Raw genomic sequence first — 22,076 nt, 5'->3', positions numbered from 1 at the left:
ATCACCTAGGACAAAGTAATTCCCGCGAAAAAGGCGAAATTCCCACTAAAAATCGAAATTCCTACCAAAATTCAAAATTTCCGCCAATAGGGTAAGTTGAGTGAGGGGAAGGCGTGGGGTAGGGGTGGGGGAGGGGCTGGGGCGCACGTGCAGGCTGAGAAAAACACGTGACGTCATCTGGAGGCGGGGGTGGGTTGGGGTAGGGATGATTAACTGATCAATTTAATTAATTTGCCTATCAATTTGATATCAAAAGTGAAGTCACAACCCCGTTACCCTACTACTGGCTTGCACTTCTGTCACACTGAACGATTCTCTTCAGTCTTTTTCCGGCCGCAGCGATGTCGGAGATTTGATGTTTTACCGATGATATTCACGATACACTCGAGAAATGGTCGTATCTGAAAATCCCCACTTCATCGCTACCTCGCGATGGTGTATCCCATCGCTCGTGCGCCGACTATAACACCACATTGAAACTCACTCAAATCTTGATAACCTACCATTGCAGCAGGAGTAACCGATCTAACAACTGCACCAGACATTTGTTGTCTTATATAGGCGTTGCCGACCACAGCGCCGTATTTTGCCTTTTTACATATCTCTGTATTTGAATAACCAAGCCTGTACCAATTTCTTTCGCACTTCAGTGTATATGTACAAATTCGTTAGATTTTATTGTGATTATATTTGCGCATTACATGCCCCGAAATAATAAACTGCTTTGAATTAGATTAGATCGATTTTCAGGCTAAAAAATTAGGAAATCCTTGCATGTGTGCAACGTGTAGGGAAACATAATGCAGGGTTCCCAGGAGAGATGGTCAATATTCTAATCGACATCTATATAGATACTCCGCAAGCCACAGTACGGTGCGTGACGGAGGTTACCCTGTAACACTACTCGTCAATTGCTTTCCTGTTCCACTCGCAAATTGAGCGAGGGATAAACGACTGTCTGTATGCCTCCGTATGAGCCCTAATTTCTCGCATCTTATCTTCGTGGTCCTTACGCTCAATGTATGTTAGCAGCAGTGGTATCGTTCTACAGTCAGCTTCAAATGCCGGTTCTCTAAACTTTCTCAATAGCGTTGATACTTCGCACCTAGGATTGGGATAGCTTTAAGAAAAACAAAAAATGGTTCAAATGGCTCTGAGCACTATGGGACTCAACTGCTGAGGGTATTAGTCCCCTAGAACTTAGAACTAGTTAAACCTAACTAACCTAAGGACATCACAAACATCCATGCCCGAGGCAGGATTCGAACCTGCGACCGTAGCGGTCTTGCGGTTCCAGACTGCAGCGCCTTTAACCGCACGGCCACTTCGGCCGGCTTAAGAAAAACACATGGAAGGTGGACCTACATACTTCGTCCTTTGTTGCCACATGTAATGCACTTTATTACTTAACAATATTATCACTACAATTTAAAAAAGTTATTAAAAGAGTCAGAATTCCCTCAATGAAAACTTGAACAGGCTCTATTCATTAAAAAAAGATTTAACAATTATACTATTAGGAGCATGGCTTTAAACCGGAGGTAAACAGTTCGAAAAATAAGAAAAGGTCACATTAACTGGACGTGGATGCAAGCAGTTTCAGTAAACAATTTTGGTAACCAAATGAACTGCAATGAAAGCCATTAAATGTACTAACAATTTCCAAGCCTAGGTAACCATTACACAATAAGATAACATTCATACACGAAGGATCACAAGCCACGCCACTGATTCGAGCTTTTTGAATGCCACTTGCCATTGTATTAGACTTAATTTAAAAATATCCCTTAAGCAACAAAATACACAATCCCTCAAAACAGACAAACTGGGAAGGTGGTTGTTGTTGTGGTCTTCAGTCCTGAGACTGGTTTGTTGCAGCTCTCCATGCTACTCTGTCCTGTGCAAGCTTCTCCATCTCCCAGTACTTACTGCAACCAACATCCTTCTGAATCTGCTTAGTGTATTCATCTCTTGGTCTCCCTCTACGATTTTTACCCTCCACTCTGCCCTCTAATTCTAAACTTGTGATCCCTTGATGCCTCAGAAAATGTCCTACCGACCGGTCCCTTCTTGTTGTCAAGTTGTGCTACAAACTCCTCTTCTCCCCAATTCTATTCAATACCTCCTCATTAGTTATGTGATCTATCCATCTAATCTTCAGCATTCTTCTGTAGCACCACATTTCGAAACCTTCTATTCTCCTCTTGTCCAAACTATTTATCGTCAATGTTTCACTTCCATACATGGCTACACTCCATACAAATACTTTCAGAAACGACTTCCTGACACTTAAATCTATCCTCGATGTTAACAAATTTCTCTTCTTCAGAAACGCTTTCCTTGCCATAAAATTTAAATATAAATCCCAATCAGTACACTCCAACAAAACACTGAAAGTGATCTTTAATAAACATACAATTACCCAAAATTCAGGATAAGCTGGGAGTACATATAACTCGTAAAAACCAGCAGAAACGTTGACAATAACCTTTAGTTGATACACAATTGTACAAATTCAACTTAAGCTGAGAGTTATAGCAGACGGCTGTCACAGCGAACAAGGAACGAGCTGCCAAGTTTCAAAATAAGTGGAGTTAGCTAATGACTGTAGACCACGGTAAGGCTGGACAGTTTATACTGATAAGTAATAGGTTTTAAACTTAACGCGCTGAGAAGTAGTAATAAGAGTGCAAGATTTAAACAGGCTAGGCAAACACACCTTAAACCCTAAACCCCCTGAGCTTATTAAATTCACCAGATAGAGAAAACTACTGGTTTTCGCTTAATCGGCAACACACTCCCGTGGCATCGAACGATCAACTTAAGTCAACTTGAGCCACCACGGCGCGGCTGGTACAGGCACCAGATTGCCGGCCAACTCCGCGCGACAACGGAAATGCCGCGGCGGCAAAGGGCGAACACGCCTCTGTTCCGGAGGAACGCGTTTTCTGCCGCCAAAGCTACCCCGCCAACACACATCGAAAAAGAACAGTAATTTGCGCAAATAAGACTAGTCACAAGAAAACCTAAAGAGTGAACTAATGGCACAAGCAGCTTCCGATACAGGTTACAAGTTTAACACTCCTCGAAATTACTGTTACTCAGAAGGCAAATTTCAGCGCCTGCTGATTCAATAACTCAAGCATACAAATGTACAGATTATGATAAAATTTAACACTGACCAATGATCATGGACTCAATCACGCCTCGGCGCGTTAATATAACAGTCCAATTCCATATAACACAGACATGGTCTTACAATATCAAGTACTCATAGATGGATAACATCACTTAACACCACTCAGGCGAGAAGGAGCCATGACTTCTAGGATTCCAGCCAGTGTGTTATTGCCTCCAATCCTTACAGGCTGTTGTCAAGGTGCTGCAAAATTCAAGCTTGCAGAGTAGGCCGGGAACTTGTCGACCAGGTTACACGCGACGTCCGTATGTCTTTCCGCAACCCGCCGCTGCCAATCTTTAAGCGAGCCGGCTTGGCTTGCCCCGACCGAATCACCCTTTCGCGGCTTCTCGAGACCCGCGCCGGCCAGGTGGAGTCCCCCGAAAGCAGCAACTTGCCGGCCACATGCCCTCCAGCCAACTGACTCTCCAGGCCCCACCAAACCAACAGCACACACACCTCGACCAAAGACCTTAGCTGCCACACACGATCGGATCAACATCGGCAGTCTAACTAGTTAGTGGCGCCAGTGGAATGCCATGCCGCCACGGCTCAAATGTTTCTCTAAGAGGACGTCGCCATTCCTCCAGAGATTCCCATTTGAGTTCCCGAAGCATTTCCGTAACACTTACGTGTTGTTCGAGCCTTCCTTCAATCCGACCTCGTACGGATCCCAAACACTCGAGCGATACTCAAGAATAGGTCGCATCTTCAGGGATATGACAAGAACGATCACTCGAAGGGGGAAAAAAGCTAGTAAACATGGGCTCTAAAACGCATTCCTTAAGAGCTATGAGCACTCATCCATCTTTTATACTGTCAAACAAACCAGTTCTACTGCATGCTTATTGCTTTCCATATTTGGAGACGCATGGACCAAACGAAGAACAAGGTCCAGTAAACAGTGATTACCTCAAGAACTCCGTCGCCTGGCGCCGTACGACTCCGCTGTCGAACTGTCCCCTCAAAACGGCTCGCCCTCCGCTAGAGCCAAAGATGGCATGTAGAAGACGTAGCTATCCACAAGGCACGACTCAATGTCAATAGACCTGCAGAATACTATGAGATCATAAAAGTAAGAATAAAAATATGTAGGGTGGTGCTACATGAATAATTATGCGCTGCATACCAACCATTTCTCCTGAGACCTAGTGTATAACGAACTTATTCAGAACACTCGAGTGGAAAACTCAATTCGGAATTTACACCACATATTAGTATTACACTGAAGAGCCAAAGAATCTTGTGCGTCAGCCTAATATCGCGCAGGACCCCCGCGAGGAGGCGAAAGTGCCGCATCGCCGCAACACGACGTGCTACGGACTCGACTAATGTCTGAAGTAGTACTGGAGGGAATTGTTACCATGAAACCTGCAGGGCTGGTGATAAATCCCTAAGAGTACGAGGAGGTGGAGATCTCTTCTGAACAGCACGTTGCAAGGCATCGTAGATATGCTCAATAATGTTCATGTCTGGGGAGTTTGCTGGCAAGCGGAAGTGTTTAAACTCAGAAGAGAATTCCTGGAGACACTCTGTAGAAATTCTAGACATGTGAGATGTCTCATTGTCCTGCTCGAATTGCCCAAGTCCTTGGGAATGCACAATGGACATGAACGGATGCAGGTGGTCACACAGGATGCTTACGTACGTGTCACCTGTCAGAGTTGTATCTAGATGTATCAGGAGTCCCATATCAGTCCAACTGCACACGCTCCAGGCCATTACACAGCCTCACCCATCTATAAAAGTCCCCTGCTGACATGCAGGCTCCATAGATTCATGACGTTGTCTTCATACCCGTACACGTCCATCCATTACCTTAATGGTTCGCACGCTGACGTTGACGGCCCAGAATTGAAATCTGCAGCAATTTGCGGAAGGGTTGCACTTCTGTCGCGTTAACGATCCTCTTCTGTCGTCGTTGGTTCAGGGTCTTCTTTCGGCCACGGCGATGTCGGAGATTTGATGTTTCACCAGTTTCCTGACATTCTCGGTACACTCGCGGAATGGTTGTACTGGAAAATCCCCACTTCATCGCTACCTCGGACATCTGTCCCATAGGTTGTGCGTTGACTGTAACATCACCTTCAAACACACATAAATCTTCATAACCTGCCATTGTAGCAGCAGAACCCGATCTAACAAATGTGCCACACACTTGTTGTCTTATACAGGGTGTTACAAAAAGGTACGGCCAAACTTTCAGGAAACATTCCTCACACACAAAGAAAGAAAAGATGTTATGTGGACATGTGTCCGGAAACGCTTAATTTCCATGTTAGAGCTCATTTTGGTTTCGTCAGTATGTACTGTACTTCCTCGATTCACCGCCAGTTGGTCCAATTGAAGGAAGGTAATGTTGACTTCGGTGCTTGTGTTGACATGCAACTCATTGCTTTACAGTACTAGCATCAAGCACATCAGTACGTAGCATCAACAGGTTAGTGTTCATCACGAACGTGGTTTTGCAATCAGTGCAATGTTTACAAATGCGGAGTTGGCAGATGCCCATTTGATGTATGGATTAGCACGGGGTAATAGCCGTGGCGCGGTACGTTTGTATCGAGAAAGATTTCCAGAACGAAGGTGTCCCGACAGGAAGACGTTCGAAGCAATTGATCGGCGTCTTAGGGAGCACGGAACATTCCAGCCTATGACTCGCGACTGGGAAAGACTTAGAACGACGAGGACACCTGCAATGGACGAGGCAATTCTTGGTGCAGTTGACGATAACCCTAATGTCAGCGTCAGAGAAGTTGTTGCTGTACAAGGTAACGATGACCACGTCACTGTATGGAGAGTGCTACGGGAGAACCAGTTGTTTCCGTACCATGTACAGCGTGCGCAGGCACTATCAGCAGCTGATTGGCCTCCACGGGTACACTTCTGCGAATGGTTCATCCAACAATGTGTCAATCCTCATTTCAGTGCAAATGTTCTCTTTAGGGGTGCGGCTTCATTCCAACGTGATCAAATTGTAAATTTTCACAATCAACATGTGTGGGCTGACGAGAATCCGCACGCAATTGTGCAATCACGTCATCGACACAGATTCTCTGTGAACTTTTGGGCAGGCATTGTTGGTGATGTCTTGATTGGGCCCCATGTTCTTCCACCTACGCTCAATGGATCACGTTATCATGATTTCATACGGGATACTCTACCTGTGCTGCTAGAACATGTGCCTTTACAAGTACGACACAACATGTGGTTCATGCACGATGGAGCTCCTGCACATTTCAGTCGCCGGCCGAAGTGGCCGTGCGGTTAAAGGCGCTGCAGTCTGGAACCGCAAGACCGCTACGGTCGCAGGTTCGAATCCTGCCTCGGGCATGGATGTTTGTGATGTCCTTAGGTTAGTTAGTTCTAGGGGACTAATGACCGCAGCAGTTGAGTCCCATAGTGCTCAGAGCCATTTGAACCATTTGAACATTTCAGTCGAAGTGTTCGTACGTTTCTCAACAACAGATTCGGTGACAGACGAATTGGTAGAGGCGGACCAATTCCATGGCCTCCATGCTCTCCTGATCTCAATCCTCTTGACTTTCATTTATGGGGGCATTTGAAAGCTCTTGTCTACGCAACCCGGGTACCAAATGTAGAGACTCTTCGTGCTCGTATTGTGGACGGCTGTGATACAATACTCCATTGTCCAGGGCTGCATCAGCGCATCAGGGATTCCACGCGACGGAGGGTGGATGCATGTATCCTCGCTAACGGAGGACATTTTGAACATTTCCTGTAACAAAGTGTTTGAAGTCACGCTGGTACGTTCTGTTGCTGTGTGTTTCCATTCCATGATTAATGTGATTAGTACAGAAGTAATAAAATGAGCTCTAAAATGGAGAGTAAGCGTTTCCGGACACATGTCCACATAACATATTTTCTTTCTTTGTGTGTGAGGAATGTTTCCTGAAAGTTTGGCCGTACCTTTTTGTAACACTCTGTATAGGCGTCGCCGACTACAGCGCCGTTTTCTGACTGTTTACATATCTCTGTATTTGAATATGGATGCCTATACCAGTTTGATGGCCCTTCAGTGTATTACATGCTGTGTCCATACAGACGTCATTCCCCATTCCTCTCCCACCACCAACTACAAAATGCATTCTCGAAACTAACTGTGCATGAGATGTTGCAGCGGGACTGACGGCGGTGCGTCGTTTGTGGTGCAGGCTGAGGCCGGGACCCGGCGAGACGGAGGTGGGCGAGAGCGACGGCGGCGCCGGCGGCGGCGCGCCCGGCGCCTGCGCGGTGTGCGGCGCGCCGGCGTCGCAGTGCTGCTCGGGCTGCCGTGCCGCCTTCTACTGCGGCCGCGACCACCAGAGGCGCCACTGGCGCGTCCACCGGGCGCAGTGCGCGCGCTACCGCGTCGCCGTCGACGCCGTGCTGGGCCGGCACCTGGTGGCGGCGCGGGACCTGCGCGCCGGCGAGCTGGTGCTGCGCGAGCCGCCGCTCGCCCTGGGGCCCAAGATCTCGTCGCACGCCGCCTGCCTGGGCTGCCTGCGCCGGCTGCGCGAGGCGTCGGCGCGCGCCTGCGCCGGCTGCGGCTGGCCCGTCTGCGGCGCCGCCTGCGAGAGGGCGGCCGCGCACCGCGCGGAGTGCGACCTCATGAGGCAGCGCGGCTTCCGCGGCGCGCCGCCCGTGCGGGACGGCCACAAGGTGCGGCCCACTGCTGCTGCGGCGCTACCGTTTCCACACGACGCACGTGCACTCACATCAACATACTAGAAGTACCGCAACGGTGTTCGCATTCAGATATGTTACCGCATATTCAACCAAACGAATGGAGCGGTATTTCCGCAAGCCGACTTCTTGCCATAACGATTGTAAAATTTATGACTAAATTTTATACCGTACATGTTCGGTATCGTCGTAGCACATGCCTCTTACAAAGTTGTGGTGTGCGTACTGTAAGACCTTCGGTACACACACCATCAGAGTATTTGACTTGTCGCTCTAACGAAGTAGGCGATTGTCAGCAATATGTCTCGTGGTCTTATCGTGGCGTGTTTATCTTGTGCCGTTAGGTCAGACGATAGAAATGCCACTTGCACGCTTAGAGTAGCAGATTGACGGTGACCAACTTTAAACAGAACTTGATTAATTTTCACACACATTTATTAAAATAATAAAAATCATAGATATTACGTAACTTGATTCTGGATGCTGTTTACAATTGACAATCTGAAGTTCCTTAGGTCTTGGTACGTTAATCTTATTCTCACATATCTCTGATACTTGACAAAGTGTCTATTCATTTATCTTCATGGCTATGTACAGGAATATGATAATCTTATTAGGCGCAGACTGAAACTTGACTACAGACTAATACAGACTGACTAATCGGCGGTCTGTACACTCGTTATAATACCTCGCGCGTTCAGGTATCACTGCGCGAGTGTGATCCGCGAGGAGAAAAGGTTCTACGTTAGCAGCAATCTCATTGGCTGCGTTACATTTTAATACGCGGATCGGCGGAACCAGAATTTGGTCCGTCTTTATGGCAGCGCCATTTCGTAGAGCGGAGACGGACGAGCGCTGCGCCTGCGCTGTTGTGCTTAGCGGAGGGTGCTCTAGTGCGAAAGTTCCGTACGCGCTGACTACGCGGAACTATGTACACAACAAAATTATTGTTTCTAATATCTGTTGAGAACATACAAGGCGCTGAAAAAATTGTATCGATTATTTTCGGAGGTCTTAGTTCCCACCAAAAACAAGAAAGAAAGTCTAATAAACATGGCCATAAAACTAAAGGAAAATCAAGACACGTTCATAGGACTTATCGACCTAGCAAAAGTGTTCGGCAATGTAAAATGGTATAAGATGTTCGAAATCTTGAGAAGAATAAGGTAAGCTGTACGAAAAGAGGGGTAATATAGAACATATACAAGACCCGAGAGGAAAGGATAAGTGTAAAGACCAAGAACGAGGTGCTCTTACTAAAAACGGTGTAAGACAGCGATGTGGTCTTTCACCCATGCTGTTCATTCTATACGTCGAATGAGTAATGACGGAAATAAAAAAGGGAAAGGTTCAGGTGTCACATTAGAATTGTAGGTAAAAGGATATCAATATTAACATTCGTTGATGACATTGCTATCCTCAGCGAAAGCGAAGAAAAGTTACGGGACCTGTTGAATGGAATGAATAGTCTGATGAGTACAGAATATGAACTGAGAGTAAATCGAAGAAAGACGAAAGTAACGACAAGCAGCAGAAATGAAAAAGCGAGAAACTTAACATCAGAATCCATAATCACGATGTAGATGAAGTTAAGGAATTCCGCTAGCTATGCAGCAAAATAACCTATCATGTACAGAACAAGGAGGACATCAAAAACTGACTACAACTGACAAGAGGGGCATTCCTGGCCAGGAGAAGCCTACTAATACCAGACACCGGCCTTAATTTGAGAAAGAAATTTCTGAGAACGTACATTTGGAGCACAGTATTGTATGATAGCGGAACATGGACTGTGCGAAACCCGAACAGGGTTAGGATGGTGGGACATCACGTAATAACTTCCATGTTATGAGAGGGAAGTCTGTAGAGTAAAAGCTGTGGAGGAAGACAAAAACTTGGAAAACGTCCAACAAATAATTGAGGATGTAGGTTGAAAGAGCTACTCTGTGTGAAGAGTTTGGCACAGGAGAGGAATTCCTGGTGGGTTGCATAAACTAGTCAGAAGACTTACGACTAAAAAGGAAAAACGTGGCCTCCTTAAAAGCCATGAGCATTTGTACATCTCTGCACCGTGTAACACTTCTGTTTAATGCAAGCTCTTTGCTTTCCACACTTTGTGAGGAGGTATTATGGACCAAAGCGAGAAAAAATGGCCAGTATGCATGGAGTCTAAAATGCATACCTTAAGAACTATGACCACTTATCGACCATCACTACACTGAAACGCACCTCTTCTATTAATCATGTGCTCCTATCTCTTAAGGAACGCATTTTAGAGCTCATGATTAGTGAAATTTTTTTCTTGTTTTGGTCCATACTACGAGGGCTATTCGTAAAGTAAGGTCCGATCGGTCACGAAATGAAAACCACTCTGAAAATGAAAAATGTTTTATTTTCAACAGTTAGCTACATCTTCCAGCTGCTTCTCTACATAGTCACCGCATCGACTTATACATTTGCCGTAGCGTTGTACCAACTTTCCAATACCCCCCTTATAGAAGGTAGCCGCCTGTGCTTTCCGCCAATTCTCTACACTGGTCTGCAGCTCGTTGTCTGTGCCAAAATGTTGTCTTCATGGCCAGCTGTTTACGTTACCAGAGATGAAACTCAGGGTGAGAAAATTATGGGCTATATTATGGGTCATCAAACACTTATCAATCGAAAACACAGCAGGAGCATCTTCATTGCTCCTGCAGAGCCCGGCCAGTAACTGTCATCAACAAGGAAATGTATGACACTTGTGTTATGTGGGCTGCATGACATCAGGCGAAACCTCTGACCAGGCCCTCATACTTGGCGGGAGACACTATTATTCTAGGCATCTTTACGTGCTCATTGTGCTCTCAGAACTGAAAAGAGCAGCATGACGCGATTGACAGGAATACCAGAGACACTGTCCAACACATCTGTGCAGAGCTTCATCGGGTGTTCACTGTGGTTTCCTTTTCATGCCCGATCGAACCTTACTTTCCGAATAGGCCCCGTACCTCCTTCCAGAACTGGAAAGCAAAGAGTCTGCAGCAGAAAATGCATGTTTCAAAGTATGGAAGATAAAAAAGTGCTCGTATCTCACAAGGTATGTATTTTAGAGCCCATGTTTACTAGACTTATTTTCTTCTTTTGGTGAGTAGTATCAACACCCTGTACAGGGTGTGAACGGCCAGTGTAAGTGAAGCCGAGGTGAAAAAATTGATGTAGGATACTTGCGGCGTACCAAGCCGGGAAATAACCTAAGATTTTCCTACAAAAGCTGCCTAGGCTACAGGGCATGCGCGCCGCACGAGATTTTCAATAGCCTCTCGGTCTCTTACACCACCAGCTTTGTCAACTTGTGAACATTATCAATTTAAACTTGCCCATAAGGCTAATAAAACAAAAAATGCTTATAAACGTTATGCGAAAACTAATTACGTTTACAGTTTGATCTAAACTGAACCTTTATAAGCACAGCAGTTCGTAGCAAGTTAATGTTTTAAAGAATAGTAAAGATAACGGTTCATCGGCGCTAGGAAACACCGTAAGAATGAGCATCATTCGTTACCAAGCAGCACGGACAATTTGAATGTATTCCATTCAGAAAGAAAAGCTTGGCCGCTGTGAGATCTAGAGGAAACAGAGACATTTTACGATTTAAGAGGTGTATGTATCAATATGTTAAACTAAAGGACAAAAGTGTCCAAGGGGCATTTCAAAGCATACGTTACCGATTTTATGCCGGCACGGTTGCTCCGCGTGTTCGGTCAGAGGGCTGCGTGTTGTCTGTAATAAAAAAACTGAGTCAAGGCATCAACGATCAGCATCAACGGATGATGTCTTGTGACGTCCGCCCAGACCAAACGCAACGAACTATATCGAACAAAATGAAAAAAAAATAGTGTAGTGGTTATGATAAAAAAAGTGGTCAGCACGCCCGGGCGGGTCGAAGATTTTCTCCGCTCAGGGACTGAGTGCTTTGTTGTCCTAATGATCATCATTTCATCGCCATCGACGCGAAAGTCGCCGAAGTGGCGTCAAATCGAAAGACTTGTACCCGGCAAACGGTCTACCCGACAGGAGGCCCTAGTCATACGACATTTTTTTTTTATTTTATCGTAGAAAAATTTTACCGTAAGAGTAGCATCATTTGTGTCAGTGATGTACGTAACAAATAGTGTAATCTTTGGTAGGTGAGGGCAGTGGACAGTAGTTAATAAACTGGGCTTTGTGAGAGTGTTTTGCACCACAAAGATATATGCAAGGGAGAGTCTCGTAAGCTCCACAATGTGTGTTAGCTTTTTGCTCATTATTTATGACCGTCTCGAATGGCACATTAATTTTAAGATATGTAATACCGTACTACAAGGCAATACAGATAGATTTACACTACATATGTGTTAGCATGTGTAGCAATGCGAAGTACTCATCTGTACGTCCTTGCTTTACAGAGCTTGATTTGATGTTGTGTTCAGTTAGTCATACATTTTCGATAATTGGGGCGTTATAAACTCCATATTATTCGTTACTCGTCACTCTTTTTCGGAACGTCATTACTACTGCAATCATTACAAATAGTTTTTTTGCTATGCTAGCAGTTTTTCCCGTGTTCTTGAATGAGCCATTTCACTGGATTTCTGAACAGGTTCTTCCCAATTATATACTGATGAACCATTTCCGTGGCTGACCATAGCGATAATAGCGCAAGTTCGAAGAAATGAACTCGCCGTAGCAAAATTATTCCGAAATGAATCGCCACGTCTCTAAGTCATATACGCCACGACAGGCAGACACGGCAATTCTGCCGCACCGCGGCCGGCCACTGCAGTGGAAACGCACGTTTATTTGTCCCATTGCGGTAAAGCAGCTAGTGAAGGAATTAAGAGGAGTACGAATACTGTAGATTCCGTTCGAGTAGGACGCGAATTGCATGCGGGAAGGGAAACATGGCGAGGAACGGAATGTATTCGGTACGCCATGTCACTCACGAAGTGCTCTACAGGGAGTAAGAAATTGGAGGAATACAAGAACACCGCCGGCCGGAGTGGCCGTGCGGTTCTAGGCGCTACAGTCTGGAACAGAGTGACCGCTACGGTCGCAGGTTCGAATCCTGCCTCGGGCACGGATGTGTGTGATGTCCTTAGGTTAGTTAGGTTTAATTAGTTCTAAGTTCTAGGCGGCTGATGACCTCAGAAGTTAAGTCGCATAGTGCTCAGAGCCATTTGAACCATTTTTGAAGCACAAGAACACCCAAGTCAACACGAATGTGTGGGAAGGAAGACACGTGAGTGACAAAATGTTTCCGTTACGAAACCTACCGATTCGGTCCGAGTCGGGCACGAACGGCGTGGGGGGAACGAAAAATGGGAGCGTAAAGCGTTTCTGGCAATACCGAAACGATACCTCAGGTCTTGTGGATTCAGTAACGAATACATGCAATACCCACCAGCCATCTTCAGATGGTCCTGATGACTATCTTCTGCTGGGTGCCGTTTTATATATCACTCCTCCAGCTGTCGATCGCACGACGGATGAGGAAGAGTATGTATAAGGCGGCATCCTGCGGAAGACATTCAATCATCAAGGTTGGCCTGAAGAAGGCAACAGCTCGCCGAAATATCGTGCCATTTGGACGTCCTCACCTGGCTCAATATCGAAGAATATTTCAATTCATTATACATGGAGAAAACCGAATATCGTACATGTTAACATTTCACAACATAGCTTTACAGAGAAGCTGCACTTTACTCGTTTCCTTCTGCTAAAAGTCGGTTCTTGGAAGTTGACATAAGAACATGATTATGATGAAGAGGGTGGCAAGAATTGCTGTTGGGATGAGAGTATCCTCTGCTGAGGTGTCTACCAAAGAAGATGGCGCATTTGTAAGCCACTAAACTCGCCTTTAGGAGGTCAGTGGTTCAAAGGAAGAACGAAGATTCTGATCAAACGTCTTGTTTGCGAGGGTATCAGTAGAGACGGAGCGCAAGGTCAGATTGGGAAAGGAAGGAGGCTTTTTCGAAGGCCCAATTTGGAAATTACTCTAGACAAGTTAGGGAAACTACGGAAAAGTGAAATCTGGATGGCCATTAGAACTGCTCCTCTCCTGGATGCTAGTATCTCATCACTTCGCCACCTCACTTGGAGTGATGTTTTTAAACGAAAACACCAACCTGACAAGACCATTTGCAACAGAGGCTGAAACATTGATATTATCAAATAATTGGAGAACGCACTTACTTGGAAAGATTATATCGAAGATGGTGATGGCAACACAAGACTCCGCTTACGCACGTCGAACTTCAAGAAATACTGATGCACCATGCGTACAATTATTTGTGGCCTGGTGTTTCCGTGGCATGGATACTGTTTCCGTGGAAGGCATCAGTGATTAACGATTGCCACAGTTTGGCAGGCAATCAGCTGTACCTGCTGATCCCAGTGATAATAATACTGATTGATAAGGAACAGCCTTTATAAGCGAGAAAATGGTAAAACACTGCGTATTTGTGTGCGTTAAGTACACTGAGGTGACAAAAGTCGTGGAATACCTGAAACTGTGTCGGACCGCCTTTTACCCGGCGTAATGCAGCAGCTCGACGTGACATGGAGTCAACAAGTCACTGGGAGTTCCGTGCATAAATACAGAGCCATGCTGCCTCTACGGCGATCTATAATTTCGAAAGTACTACCGCTACAGGATTTTGTGCAAGACTTGACCTCTTGATTATCTCCCATAAATGTTGAGCGGCCAAATCATTCTCTCAATTGTCCTGAGGGTTCGTCAAACCGACCGCGAACAATTGTGGCACAGTGACATAGCGCATTGTCATCCACAAAAATTCCATCCTCATTTCGGAACATGAGGACCATGAATGGTTTCTTGTAACCGAACATAACCGTTTCTAGTCAATGATCGGTTCCATTTCATGGAAAAACATACCACACCATCGAGGAGACACCACCAGAAGCTTTCACAGTGGCTTGTCGACAACTAGGGTCCGTGGCTTCGATGCATCTGCGCCACACTCGAACCCTACCGTCAGCTCTTACCAGCTGAAAGCGGGACTCATCTGGTCCACTGTTTTCCAGTCGTCGAGGGTCCAAGAGATATGGTCACGAGCCCAGCAGAGGCGCTGCAGGCGACGTCGTGCTGTTAGCAAAGGCACCCGCCATAGTCCATTAACCCCAAATTTCGCCGCACTTCCCTAACGGATACGTTCGGCCTACGTCCTACATTGATTTCTGCGATTGTTTCATTGTTGCTTGTCGGTTAGCACTGACAACTCTACGCAAATGCCGCTGATCTCGGTCGTTAAGTGAAGACCGTCAGTCACTGTTGTCCGTGGTAAGAGTTAATGCCCGAAATTTGGTATTCTCGGTACACTCCTGACAATGCGAATGTCGGAATGCTGAGTTCACTAACGATTTCTGAAATGGAATGTCCCATGCGTCTAGACCCAACTACCAGCCCGCCTTCAATGTCTTAATTCCCGTCGTGCGGTCATAATCTACACTACTGGCCATTAAAATTGCTACAACACGAAGATCACGTGCTACAGACGCGACATTTAACCGACAGGAAGAAGATGCGGTCATATGCAAATGATTAGCTTTTCAGAGCATTCACACAAGGTAGGCGCCGGTGGCGATACCTACAACGTGCTGACATGAGGAAAGTTTCCAACCGATTTCTCATACACAAACAGCAGTTGACCGGCGTTGCTTGGTGAAACGTTGTTGCGATGCCTCGTGTAAGGAGGAGAAATGCGTACCATCACGTTTCCGACTTTGATAAACGTCGGATTGTAGCTTATCGCGATTGCGGTTTATCGTATCGCGACATTGCTGCTCGCGTTGGTCGAGATCCAATGACTGTTAGCAGGATATGGAATCGGTGGGTTCAGGAGGGTAATACGGAACTCCGTGCTGGATCCCAACGGCCTAGTATCACTAGCAGTCGAGATGACAGGCATCTTATCCGCATGTCTGTAACGGATCGTGCAGCCACGTCTCGATCCCTCAGTCAACAGATGGGGACGTTTGCAAGACAACAACCATCGGCACGAACAGTTCGACGAAGTTTGCAGCAGCACGGACCATCAGCTCGGAGACGATGGCTGCGGTTACCCTTGACGCTGCATCACAGACAGGAGCGCCTGCGATGGTGTACTCAACGACGAACCTGGGTGCACAAATGCCAAAACGTCATTTTTTTCGGATGAATCCAGGTTCTGTTTACAGCATCGTGATGGTCGCATCCGTGTTTGGCGACATCGCGCTGAACGCACATTGGAAGCGTGTATTCGTCATCGCCATACTGGCGTATCACCCGGCGTGATGGTATGAGGTGCCATTGGTTACACGTCTCGGTCACCTCTTGTTCGCATTGACGGCCTTTTGAACAGTGGACGTTACATTTCAGATGTGTAACGACCCGTTGCTCTACCCTTCATTCGATCCCTGCGAAACCCTACATTTCAGCAGGATAATGCACGACCGCATGTTGCAGGTCCCGTACGGGCCTTTTTGAATACAGAAAATGTTCGACTGCGGCTCTGGCCAGCACATTCTCCTGATCTCTCACCAATTTAAAACTTCTGGTCAATGTTGGCCGAGCAACTGGCTCGTCACCATATGCCAGTCACTACTCTTGATGCACTGTGTTATCGTGTTGAAGCTGAATGGGCAGCTGTACCTGTACAAGCCATCCAAGCACTGTTTGACTCAAAGCCCAGGCATGTCAAGGTCGTTATTACGGCTAGAGGGGGTTGTTCTGGGTACTGATTTCTCAGGATCTATGCACCCAAATTGAAAATGTAATCGCATGTCAGTTCTAGTATAATACAGGGTGTTACAAAAACGTACGGCCAAACTTTCAGGAAACATTCCTCACACACAAATAAAGAAAAGATGTTATGTGGACATGTGTCCGGAAACGCTTAATTTCCATGTTAGAGCTCATTTTAGTTTCGTCAGTATGTACTGTACCGCCAGTTGGCCCAAGTGAAGGAAGGTAATGTTGACTTTGGTGATTGTGTTGACATGCGACTCATTGCTCTACAGTACAAGCATCAAGACATCAGTACTTAGCATCAACAGGTTAGTGTTCGTCACGAACGTGGTTTTGCTGTCAATGCAATGTTTACAAATGCGGAGTTGGCAGATGCCCATTTGATGTATGGATTAGCACGGGGCAATAGCCGTGGCGCGGTACGTTTGTATCGAGACAGATTTCCAGAACGAAGGTCTCGCGACAGGAAGACGTTCGAAGCAATTGATCGGCGTCTTAGGGAGCACGGAACATTCCAGCCTATGACTCTCGACTGGGAAGACTTAGAACGACGAGGACACCTGCAATGGACGAGGCAATTCTTGGTGCAGTTGATAACCCTAATGTCAGCGTCAGAGAAGTTGTTGCTGTACAAGGTAACGTTGACCACGTCACTGTATGGAGAGTGCTACGGAAGAACCAATTGTTTCCGTGCCATGTACAGCGTGTGCAGGCACTATCAGCAGCTGATTGGCCTCCACGGGTACACTTCTGCGAATGGTTCATCCAACAATGTGTCAATCCTCATTTCAGTGCAAATGTTCTCTTTACGGATGAGGCTTCATTCCAACGTGATCAAATTGTAAATTTTCACAATCAACATGTGTGGGCTCACGAGAATCCGCACGCAATTGTGCAATCACGTCATCGACACAGATTTTCTGTGAACTTTTGGGCAGGCATTGTTGGTGATGTCTTGATTGGGCCCCATGCTCTTCCACCTACGCTCAATGGAGCACGTTATCATGATTTCATACGGGATACTCTACCTGTGCTGTTAGAACATGTGCCTTTACAAGTACAACACAACATGTGGTTCATGCACGATGGAGCTCCCGCACGTTTCAGTCGAAGTGTTCGTACGCTTCTCAACAACAGATTCGGTGACCGATGGATTGGTAGAGGCGGACCAATTCCACGGCCCCATTTATGGGGGCATTTGAAAGCTCTTGTCTACGCAACCCCGGTACCAGATGTAGAGACTCTTCGTGCTCGTATTGTGGACGGCTGTGATACAATACGCCATTCTCCAGGGCTGCATCAGCGCATCAGGGTTTCCATGCGACGGAGGGTGGATGCATGAATCCTCGCTAACGAAGGACATTTTGAACATTTCCTGTAGCAAAGTCACGCTCGTACGTTCTGTTGCTGTGTGTTTCCATTCCATGATTAATGTGATTTGAAGAGAAGTAATAAAATGAGCTCTAACATGGAAAGTAAGCGTTTCAGGACACATATCCACATAACATATTTTCTTCCTTTGTGTGCGAGGAATGTTTCCTGAAAGTTTGGCCGTACCTTTTTCTAACACCCTGTATATTTGTCCAATGAATACCCGTTTATCATCTGCATTTCTTCTTGGAGTAGCAATTTTAATGGCCAGTAGTGTAGTTAGAAACCTTTTCACGTGAATGACCGGAGTACAAATGATAGTTCCTCCAATACACTGCGATTTTATACCCTGTGTACGCGATACTATCGCCAACCGTATGTGTGCATATTGTTGTCTCATGACTCGTCACGTCGGTATATACAGTGTGTTAAAAAATGCATACCATATTTTAAGAGATAGTAGTATAATCCAGTACTAGACACAAATGTCCAATGAACATGGGCTCTACAATGCGTACCTTCAAAGCTGTGAGTACTTCATATTCGCTATTTTTTTCCTTGCTATTACGAACAATCTACAGAATGTAGTAAACAAGTTGCACATTATTCTGTTATTGTCTACGGCTGCAGCATGCAGTAAACATCTGTTAATGCTGTTGCTGAAAATCGTATCCACAATTCTGGGTAACTGTAGCGTATACGTTAGTTTTGTGTGTTCGTAAGTTTGTGAAGTGCTTTTACGTTTTAGTTTTGTCTTTGCATCTACCTGCATAATGAATGCCTATTATCCCACACGGGAAGTGGCAGATCTGACCTTCTGTTTGGTCTGGCAAATGGAAGAAGCAGGTTACGTTAGAAGCTCTGATGTTTCACAGCAACTGAAAAATGTAATCTTATTTGTTTACTTCATTCCGTGGGTCTTTCGTAACAGCAAAGAGCTTGAAGTAGAAGAGATGTGCTTCATAGTAGAGAAGATGAAAGAATGCCTATAGCTCTTAGGGTAACGATTTTGGAGCCCATGTTTACTGAACATTTTTTGTTGTTTTGGCCTGTACTACCATATCTCAAAATATGGAAAACGTTTTCTTAGCAGCCTGTATGTTACAACCAATAAAATATAGTGAGGTTGGTTGGGTTGTTTGGGGGAGGAGACCAGACAGCGAGGTCGTCGCTCTCATCGGATTAGGGAAGGACGGGGAAGGAAGTCGGCCGTGCCCTTTTCAAAGGAACGACTCCGGCATTTGCCTGGAGCGATTTAGGGAAATCACGGAAAACCTAAATCAGGATGGCCGGACGCGGGATTGAACCGTCGTCCTTCCGAATGCTATAAAGAGGACAGAAGGTACATTGAACAAGTACAATGGCTGACAGGAGATGATGTTCAAATTTGCGTTTTTAATATCATATCGAGGAATCGTAAATTTTAGCCACAGACGAGCGGACATTTGAAAATATTGTTTCATGAGTGTCCAAGAAACTGAAGCTCAGAGGAATTGAGCATATGAAAAAAACAAATCGGAAAATTTGAGAAGTTCATGACATGCAATTAATTTAAAAACTATAATAACAACAAACTGTCAGAGCTTAAGAGAATGTCATAATAAGCCCCTACATATTCTAAAAGTGGATGTATGTACGGTATGTATATATGTATATATGTATCCTCCACATCTCCTCCTAAACCACTGGATCGATCTGAAACAAACTTGGAACTATCATTTCCTGGCTGGAATTAACCACCGTGGGAGTAAGAACCACCTACATCTCAAAGGAATGTGGTTGGGGGTGAAAAAGAAGCATAATTCACGACGCGCCGATAGACAGACTGTATTCATTCGCATTTGAGAACAGGAGTACTTAGTAACTTTCAATAAATCTTTAAAAAATGGCAGCACGAAGAAAGAGTTGTGTGAGATTCAAGAAAGTTGGTAAACGTGTTTCTACATCTGAAAGATGATTCCTGTTCAAGTTTCACGCCAGTCGCATAGAGTGGCGCTGGTAGCGACATTATGAGGACGCAAATCAAGTTTGCTTTAAATACACGCTGTAACGGTCGTCAGCATTAGTTCTACATCTACATCTACATGACTACTCTGCAATTCACATTTAAGTGCTTGGCAGAGGGTTCGTCGAACCACAATCATACTATCTCTCTACCATTCCACTCCCGAACAACGCGCGGGAAAAACGAACACCTAAACCTTTCTGTTCGATCTCTGATTTCTCTTATTTTATTTTGATGATCATTCCTACCTATGTAGGTTGGGCTCAACAAAATATTTTCGAATTCGGAAGAGAAAGTTGGTGACTGAAATTTCTTAAATAGACCTCGCCGCGACGAAAAACGTCTTTGCTGTAATGACTTCCATCCGAATTCGCGTATCATATCTGCCACACTCTCTCCCCTACTACGTGATAATACAAAACGAGCTGCCCTTTTTTGCACCCTTTCGATGTCCTCCGTCAATCCCACCTGGTAAGGATCCCACACCGCGGAGCAATATTCTAACAGAGGACGAACGAGTGTAGTGTAAGCTGTCTCTTTAGTGGACTTGTTGCATCTTCTAAGTGTCCTGACAATGAAACGCAACATTTGGCTCGCCTTCCCCACAATATTATCTATGTGGTCTTTCCAACTGAAGTTGTTCGTAATTTTAACACCCAGGTACTTAGTTGAATTGACAGCCTTGAGAATTGTACTATTTATCGAGTAATCGAATTCCAACGGATTTCTTTTGGAACTCATGTGGATCACCACAGACTTTTCGTTATTTAGCGTCAACTGCCACCTGCCACACCATACAGCAATCTTTCCTAAATCGCTTTGCAACTGATACTGGTCTTCGGATGACTTTACTAGACCTTTGAGATTGCACGTGACGAGTTGATGTTAGTCAAGAGTTCCTTTAAAGTGACAAAACTCCATCACAGTATCTCACAGGGTTTGAACGAGGCCGTGTAGTAGGGCTACGAGAAGCTGGCTGTTCAGTCTGCGATACTGCAGAAGGACTGTTCAGAACTGCTGGTACCCGTGGTCACAAGAATATAAGTCTCACGAAGGCTGGACTCCGGAAGGCAAAATGGCACTACCGAGAGGGAAGACCATTGTGTTCAGCATATGGCTCTGGCACATCGTATTGCATCTGCAGCAGCAATTTGAGCACCAGTTGGCTCCACAGTGACACAACGAACTGTTACAAATCTGTTACTTCAAGGACAGTACCGAGCCGAACGCTCTGCGGCGTGCATTCACAGACCCCAAAACAGCGCCTCAAGCGAGAGCTCATTGGAGGACAGGGTGAAGGTTTGTTGTGTTTTCTGATGAAAGCTGGTTCTGCCTCGGTGGCAGTGATAGCCGTGTTTTGGTCAGGAGGAGGCCAGTGGAGAGCCTGCAACCGAACTGTCTGTGTGCTAATTACACGGGACCTACACCAGGAGTTACGGTCTGCGGTGCAGTTTCGTACGACAGCAAGAGTACTCTGACGGCTATCTACCGCACCCTGATTGCAAATTTGTACGTCAGTCTGGTGATTCAACCCGTTGTGCTGCCATTAACAAATATCATTTCAGGTGGTGTTTTCCAACAGGATAACGCTGGCCCACATACAGCTGTTGTAACCCAACGTGGTCTACAGGGTGTCGACATGTGGCCTTGGCTGCTCGAACAACAGATCTGTCTCCAACCGTGCACATATGGGACGTCATCGAACGACAACTCCATCGTCATCCACAAGCAGCATTAACCGCCCCTCTATTGACCGACCAAGTGCAACAGGCATGGAACTCCATCCCCCAAACTGACATCCGGCAACTTACATCACAGAGCATGCATGTTTGTATGCTTACGTTCAACATTCTGGTGGTTATACCTGTTATTAATGTACCAACATTTCACATTCGCAATTGTTTATCTCGCGCTTACTTTATCCTATGATCTTGGAACGTTAATCATTTAGGTATGTTGCCTTGATAGATGTATTCCCAAAATTTCATTACTTTACCTTAATCATTTTTTGGCGTTGTGATTTTTTACCCGTCAGTGTAATTTCAAACCGTTACGAGTCTTTTTGTCGCTCA

General features: G+C 45.6%; 1 protein-coding gene across 1 annotated transcript in view; it reads left to right on the top strand.

The window, feature by feature from the left end:
• Positions 1-22,076, top strand: part of LOC126235273 (SET domain-containing protein SmydA-8) — a 217,393-nt gene that overhangs the window by 155,439 nt on the left and 39,878 nt on the right. Inside the window, exon 3 of the mRNA XM_049944002.1 lies at positions 7,354-7,840. Coding sequence (XP_049799959.1) covers positions 7,354-7,840 — 487 coding nt within the window. The remainder of the gene's footprint in view (positions 1-7,353; positions 7,841-22,076) is intronic.

This window comes from Schistocerca nitens, chromosome 2 (assembly GCF_023898315.1).
Source record: "Schistocerca nitens isolate TAMUIC-IGC-003100 chromosome 2, iqSchNite1.1, whole genome shotgun sequence".
Classification (NCBI taxonomy): Eukaryota; Metazoa; Arthropoda; class Insecta; order Orthoptera; family Acrididae; genus Schistocerca; species Schistocerca nitens.
The sequence above is the reverse complement of the archived record's forward strand: the minus strand, read 5'-3'. Positions and strand labels throughout refer to the sequence as shown.